Source organism: Pygoscelis adeliae, unplaced genomic scaffold (assembly GCF_000699105.1).
Source record: "Pygoscelis adeliae isolate BGI_AS28 unplaced genomic scaffold, ASM69910v1 Scaffold482, whole genome shotgun sequence".
NCBI classification, from domain to species: domain Eukaryota; kingdom Metazoa; phylum Chordata; class Aves; order Sphenisciformes; family Spheniscidae; genus Pygoscelis; species Pygoscelis adeliae.
In genome coordinates, this window is record NW_008824192.1 from 651,904 (window position 1) to 659,437 (window position 7,534).

Here is a 7,534-nt window from a genome sequence, read left to right on the forward strand (position 1 = left end):
GTCCTGCATGAACACGGCTGCCTCGGCCGCTTGGCAGCAAGCATGGGCTCTTTGGGCTCCTGCCACTGCCAGCTCCATAGCTGGAGCTATTCCTCCTCCCGGCTGATCGATGGCTTCTGTCGCAGATTGCTGAGCACTGCTTGTTTTCAGCTGGTGCCACCGTGAGGAAGAGCTTGAGGGAGGTGTTGAGGCTGCAGGAGCAGCTGAGCCTGCTGTTGCTGCCCTCCGTATGGGATGGGCGCAGGCTGCCAGCGCCGCTGGGGAGGCAGAGCTTGAGCGGTGAGGATGGAGAGAGGCAGTCTGGCATCCGAGGAATTGGGGCAAGAGATGACCTGCCAGAGGAAACAGCATGCCCCTTTTTCCAGGTGATCAGAGAGGGCCCAGCAAGCACAGGGATGCTGAGCTCTCAGTCCTGCTAAAACTGCCTCCCAGCCCAGGTCCCGCAGCCCCTCCTGCTGCACTGAGACACTCCCAGCTCTCATGGCTTTTGTTTGCATTTAAAATGGCAGTGGCAGAGCTCAGAAATGAGTTCAGCATCCACAGGTAGTGTCAGTGCTGGCCCCTGCACCCTCTCCCAGTGCTGTCTGCCCATCTCGACATGGGAGACCACTTCCATCCCCAATTCAAGGCCTTGCTTAAGGGATCGTCCCAGCTTTGGGACCTGTTTGGCATTTCACCAAGTCTGTGGAGGGGATTAGTGCCATGGAAAGTATTGATCTTGCTCTCTCCTAACTGGCTTTTTTACTAAATCCTAATCATGGTTAAATTAAGACTCTCTTGCCCTGTAAGCAGGAGCAGAAGTGAAGCTTGGATGAAGGGGAGCCTTGTACCTGGTATTACTAGTCTCACTGCGACTGACCCAGCTCAGGCTGTAACATCAGCCTTGTCCTGAACTCCAGTTTTGCCCTGGACCTGTCACTGCCCGCGGTGCAGACTTGCCCACTGCTGTGCAGAGCTGTGAGCTGAGACTGGGTTTAACTGTTTTCTAGGCGTCTAGTCCTGCACTGAGCCCCGGCTGCCAGAATATGGGGAGTCATTAAAGCTCCCCTACGGAAAGCAGGGATGTGGGAGGCTGGAGCCCTGGCTCCTCTAATCTGCTGCAAGCTATGCCCTGCCTGGCATTTGAGGCAGGGGGTTCGAGTGGGGCTGTGATGTCCCTTCTCCCCTGTCAGCCCTTGAGTCCTCTCGAAATGTCACTCACAGGAGCTTTGCTTTCCCCAGTGCCCAGCTGCCCTTGGGCACCCTGTGACACTGGCAGCGGTGTCCCGGCTGCCTTCAGCCCAGCTGCAGGCAGCTGTCACCGTGCCACTGCCTCTCTTTCAGTCCCTGTCAGAGCCATATGTTGAATATCTCACTCCTTTCCACGGGGCCTCTTTAATGATGCCGCTGAGCAGATGTTCGTGCTGAGCCACACACTCCAGAGACCTGTTTGGTTTTTTTTTTTTCAGAGCTCCTTGCCGTGTGTGTTGGCTCGTGCTGGGGATCTCCTACCACTGTTTTGCTCTGACACCGGGGTGGTGGCAGGGTTGCTGCTCTTGTCCCCATACCAGTGCAAGCAGCAGGGTTGGGTCACCACATCCCCTTCTCCATCACAGTCCTCGTGCCTGGAGCTGCACTGGGAGGTTTTCTGCACGAGGCTCATTCCTGCGTGGCTGAGCCTGCCTTTCCCACCAGTCCTGGTCACACGCATGTGGCCCTGACCTGTTCCTTTGCCTGCCCATCCTCCTTCCTCTGTGGGGGAAGTTATCTAGGGAAGGAGATAAGTATTAAACAGATTTTGCCTGCCTTTCTCATTACCTGGAACATTTGAGAGTGGCTGCAGAGAAGCCAGCAGAAGAGTGATAGTTTTGGATGATGACCTGCAGCAGGAAAACAGCTTTGCTGCTCTTTCTGCAGTGCAAGATTGGCAGATTACTGCAGGGTTAAGCCCTTGCTTGTCACTAAAGCTCCCGGTGGCAGTTTGCTCCGGAGCTGAGTTCTGCCACAGAGGAGGAGCAGAGGTGGGAGCAGTGTTGGAGTCACTGGCTCTGCACTTCCCATCCTCCTGCGGGCAGGGTCTGTGAGCATCGGTTTTCACAGCGCTGCCAGCCTGCGACAGCTGCCCTGCGGCATATCTGAGCCGAGAGGGTGGCCCAGCTCCAGCCTCGAGCCCCGTCCTCTCCCTCTCTTGCTCTTTTCCAGGGAAGATCAAAGATGCTTGTTAGGATTTCTGAGCCTCTGGGTTTGGAAATGGGCCAGTTCAGCCCTGGCGTCTGTTGATCTGATTTAGCAGCATGACAGCAGCGTGACGGGCGCTCTCCTCCCGAGGAGGAAAGGGAGGGAGCTGCTGGGTCGGCCAAGCCAGGAGGGCCAAACCTGTGTCTCCTGACTGTCTCCTCCGTAGCTTCCACTGCCTTCCCATACCTGTTGCCCTCTACAGCCTCCAGGTTAAGGTGAGCTTGGCCTGGAGCAGGTGATCTCTGCTCCAATCTCAGCCAGCATCACCGCCGTCCCACCCTCAAGGCGTGTCTGGTCTCTCCCTTGCCCTTCCTGGGGGTTCATAAGCCTATTTAAAAGCAAGGGCAGCCTTTTGCACTCTGCGAGTACCCTTTGGGGACAGAGCTGCCACTAACCCTTGTGCTCTCAGACCCCCAGTTCACTGGGTTTGAAAAACAAGCTTGCACAAATCTCTGCTTCCCCGGCAGCAAGGCTCTTCCGTGCATGGGGCTGCTTCTGTTTGCTGCATCTCGCCTGTCAGCAGGACTCGAGGAGGAGGAGAGGCTCTATGAAGCTGAGCAGTCTCTCTGCCGCGTGGCCCCCTCTGTCAGGCTCCATGCTGGATTTAACTTGGAGTCTTTTGCTCTCCAGGAAGATGTTTGTGTGGTTTTTGGTCCTTGCAACCGTGCGCGAGAGTCCTGCTCTCCTGTAGAGGTTTCTGAGGCTTTGGCAGTTCTTCCTCATGGGTCCTCAGAGTTGGCAGCAACTTTTTGGGTGCTTCTGTTGTGCTTCAGTCCTGGGATGATGCTGATGAATTCGACTGGGAGTGGGAACTGAGCTCCCTTGTGCTGCCCCAGGCCAAGGGCAGCGTTTGCTTCCCTGGTTTCTGGCTGCAGTGAGGGATTCACCTCTCCCGGTTCTCCCTGTGGTGCTGCCAGCTGGCAAAGACCTGCTGTCACCCAGGGCAGGGTGCGCTCCAGCAAGAGGGGTCCCATACACCGGGAGCTTTGTCCATGCACAGCCCTCGCCCCAGAGGGATGACAACAGCGGCAGCACTGTGGGATCACTCCCATGGTCGCCTGGGGAGCTGGGCTGGGTTCGGATCGTGGCCGCTGAGTCTTTTGGGGCCCTTCAGCCCTTCGCCTGGGTTGGAGAAGTAGGTCAGTGCATGGGTGCTGTGCTCTGTGCCAGGCAGGCCACTCACGTCACGCAGGGAGCCTTGTAGTGCCTCTTGCCCTGCCTTGGCTTGATAAAACCCCTCGGTATGTCCCGTAAGCAGCCTCGTGTCCCCCATCCTCCTGATGCTTTTCCCTCTCTGTTTTACAGAGGAGGACGTGGAGAACTTTGACGTGACGAACCTGTCGCAGGATGTTTTACGGAGCATCGAAGCCGATAGCTTCTGGTGCATGAGCAAGCTGCTGGACGGGATACAGGTGAGCCTCTGGGGCCACGGAGGTTTCTCTGCCTTTGCTGGGGTAGCAGTGCAGTCATCTCTCTGTGTTTGGGTGAGCGCTCTGCATGTCCTAGCATTAGGGAGATTTTGCTACTTCACTGGGCTAAATCTGTGGGTAAAATCCTGGAGAAATAAGGTGCTGCAGCTGTCTAGCCGGCGCTGTCCTGACTAGGGACTTCACAGCAGGCAGATGATGGTGCTCAAGAGCCATGTCTGCTTGGCTCATGGTGATCTTGGCTCCCCGTGGAGCTGGGCATCTGGTTTTGGTCATTTCGAGCTGTTGTTAGAGCTGCTGCTTCTGACTCATGGCCTCTCTCCACAGGATAACTACACCTTTGCACAGCCGGGGATCCAGAAGAAAGTCAAAGCCCTGGAGGAGCTAGTCAGTCGGATCGATGGTAGGTGACAAGGGGATCTGAGCAGGTTGGAGGCTCTTTTGTCACACCAGCGGGAGGCCTCCTTTGCAAGTAGTACTCTCGGGGCAGGGGTAGACGCTTGCCTACAACACATATGGAAGCAGGACAGGGTAGGGTCAGCCAGAAACCCCCTGGGGACAGGGTTTTTCTGGCCAGGTAGCGCAGGGTGAGGAGCGGAGGCATTTGGGAGAACGAGGTCTCAGCCTGAAAGTGCGTGAAAGCTGGTGTGTTGGGGGCAGTGGCGTGTGCGGGAGCTGGGGCACCGTGGTCCCCAGGTATGTAAGTGAAATGTGCTGTTTCAGAGCAGGTACATAATCACTTTAGGAAGTACGAGGTCGAATACCTGCAGTTTGCCTTTCGCTGGATGAACAATCTGCTTATGAGGGAGCTGCCTCTTCGCTGCACCATCCGCCTCTGGGACACCTACCAGGTACGCAGGCTCCCGCTGCCTTCCCTGCTTGGCTGGTCGCTGTGGGGCCAATTCCCTGTAGATGGGGGGGGATGGAGGTCTTCTGGCAGCACCGTGCAGCTGGGGAGATGAGGGAAGCAAAGCAGCGTGGCCCCGGGACGTTTATAGCCAGTTGGATGACGGGTGGCCCGGTAGGACGTCTGTGTCCAGGGAAGTCGTGCTCCCGCTGAGCTGCAGGAGCTGACCCAGAGTTTTGCTGTCCGCAGTCGGAGCCAGAAGGATTCTCACATTTCCACCTGTACGTCTGCGCCGCCTTCTTGATCAAGTGGCGGAAGGAGATCCTAGATGAGGAAGACTTCCAAGTAAGTCCCTGGGGCTGGGGGTAATTCCCCGGGGATGGAGGGGAGGGAATTGCTCTGGTTGGGAGCCCAGCATGGGCAGAGCCAACCGTCACCTCAAAGCTGGCTCCAAGATCATCCAGTCTCAGGATGTTTGCCTAAAAGTAACTTCTGAGCCTCAGCGCCCAGGACAGAGAACTGAGCTGTTGGAGGGTTCAAACATGAAATATCAGCCCTTCCCTGGGCTCGAGCTTTGATCACGGTTAAGTCCCTTCGTGTTTGCCTTCTGCTGCCCAGCTGTAACACTACGGTAGCACCCTTTGTCTCAAGGGGTTTGGGGGCATCTGAGGTGCTTCACTGATTCAGATCTAGACATGAGCACATCTTAATGCTGTCACTGAGCCTTTCAGACCTGCGAGTGTGGTGAGCGAAAGTTACTGAGTGCTGCTGCCTCTGGTCGTGCCGGCCCCGAGCCTGCTCTGGATCTGTTCTCTGCCTTCAACCGCCCCAAACTAAGCACCTTCCCCTCTTTCAGGGCCTTCTGATGTTGTTACAAAACCTGCCCACGATACACTGGGGTAACGAAGAAATTGGACTCCTGCTCGCTGAAGCCTACAGACTCAAGTACATGTTTGCAGACGCCCCCAATCATTACCGCCGATAGGTGCCAGGACTCGACTCCCTCCTCTCCCCCGTGCCCACCCCCTCGTCCTGGCCCGATCTGATCACTGTGGCATTTTGTCGTCCCAAGTCCTCGGACACTCCGGCCAGGAGCTGCTCCTCGCTGTACAAAGCTCACATTGACTCTTGTCTTAACGTGTGCCTGTCTGCCACTCCCATGCGCCTGGATGTGCCACTCCAACGACCGTCAGTATTTCACGCCGAGCCAGGGAGAGAGGCGTGAAGGGGCTGGGGGTTCGACATGGGGGGCAGCTTTACAGATAAACTGAGCTGAGGACGAAGCCCTCCTGTCCTCTCCACCCCTTGCCCTGGGCTTGTCCGGCTGGGACCACCTTGGCTTCGCTGCCTCGTGTTAACCTGCCACCACGTGCGCTGCCCCGTCTGCTCCTCTTCTCTCTTCCCACACTGTTCACTCCAACTCCCAGATGAAAATGCCTTATCAGAGACCCGCCTGGCCGGAAAATCCTTCCCCCCAAGGGCAGCAGGGCAAGAAGTTTCTCTCAGGGCCTAGCTTCACTCCGAGGGTCCGGAGACCCCAAGCACTTTGTGGGTTCGCGAGAGAACCCCTCGCACCTGCCCTCTCTCCCTCTCTCCATCCTCTTCGCCTCCCTCTCCCCCGGGGCGGGCACGGCAGGGGGGGACCGCTCCATCCACGCGTGGTTCGAATGATGCGCGCCAGCTTGACGGGACTTCTGGTGACTGATGTGCTGTCGGTACGGTCCCCTCTGTCGCGGGGGGGGAGGCACGGGGGGGCTGGCAGGGGAACAGCATCTCCCCAAACCTCCTTGGCAAAGCCCCTGCTCCTCCGAGGCGTTCTGTGTATATTGTGTTCTTGTGTATATGGGTCAAAGATGTACAATATACGTCTTCTGTTTGTAGCAGATAATGATTTTATATTTATAACGTGTACCCCTTGTTCTCCCTGTCCTCTCCATGCCTGGGAAGGCTGCCTGGGTACGGCATCGTAGGGCTTTGGACCCCTCCGGAGGGGGGGGGCATTTCGGAGCCGCGGGTATTTCTGCCCCAGCATGGTTTTGCAGTGTTGGATCTGCCAGGAAGAGGTGCAATAGAAATACCTATCTCAAGGCTTCCCGTACAAAGAGGATTTGGGCGTTTAAAGGAGATGGGAGCTCCCAGCGGGAAGCAGGGGAGAGCCGTGTCGAGGAAACAGGGTATCCGGGCTCGTCGGCTGCTGGCACATGCCCCTCTGAGCACTGCAGGGCACAGCCGTGCCGGTGCTGCTGGCGGGGCTCCCCAGTGATCCCAGATCCGGCGCTGGCTGCCCCCAGAACTCCCCAGCCCTGTGGACACGTCCTCCCGGGGCTTCTCCCGTGGGGCCGGCAAGGACCGGGCTGGCCTCGCCACCGTCTGCTTTTAAATCCGCCTGATCGTGAATGTTTTAATGAGCCGTTTTGTTCCCGCGGGCAGGCGCCATCCGTGTCGTGCCAAGGGCTGGATGCTGGAGGGCGTAGGGGGACGGGTCCAGGCCACCCCGGGCTTCTCCCGGTGCTCCCGCGGGGCGATGTGGGCTATCTTGGCAGGGCGCGGAGGTTCCTGGTCCTTCCGCTTTCTGTTCCTGTTCCCGGTGGGAAAAGGCAGTGGGGCCAAGCATGTGAAAGGCAGAGCCTTGTTGCCAATAAAACTCCAAACAGTGTCTCAAGAAATCGCTTTCCTAACCTGGAGTTGTTTTTCTCAGGCATTTGGACTTTTACTTTATTTTTGTGTGTGCCTTTCGTTGTTTTCTCCGAGACACAGACCTGGTGGTCCTCAGTTTAACATGACGAATTAAAAAAAAAAAAGAAAAAAAGCCAACAAAAACCAAAGCGAACAACTGAACTGTGTGGTCTGGCAAGTGTTTGCGGTGGGGTTGGGGGCGGTGAGTCCTTGTTTGGCCTCATGAGGGGCTTTGGGCAAGTACCCCCCTTGTGCCTCAGTTTCCCCACCTGTAAAATGAGGAGGAGATTCGCCTCTTTGTCTCATGCTGGGAGACTCGGTGTTGTTGTCTGAGTTTGCTGTTGGCCAGAGCAGCTTATGGGAGGAT

General features: G+C 57.0%; 1 protein-coding gene across 1 annotated transcript in view; it reads left to right on the forward strand.

Annotated features, from left to right (window-relative positions):
- TBC1D22B (TBC1 domain family, member 22B) overlaps positions 1–6,081 on the forward strand; it is a 15,517-nt gene extending 9,436 nt beyond the window's left edge. The window contains exons 9-13 of the mRNA XM_009334770.1: positions 3,523–3,629; positions 3,972–4,047; positions 4,368–4,495; positions 4,741–4,836; positions 5,348–6,081. Coding sequence (XP_009333045.1) covers positions 3,523–3,629; positions 3,972–4,047; positions 4,368–4,495; positions 4,741–4,836; positions 5,348–5,476 — 536 coding nt within the window. The 3' untranslated portion in view covers positions 5,477–6,081. The remainder of the gene's footprint in view (positions 1–3,522; positions 3,630–3,971; positions 4,048–4,367; positions 4,496–4,740; positions 4,837–5,347) is intronic.
- Positions 6,082–7,534: the final 1,453 nt, after the last annotated feature.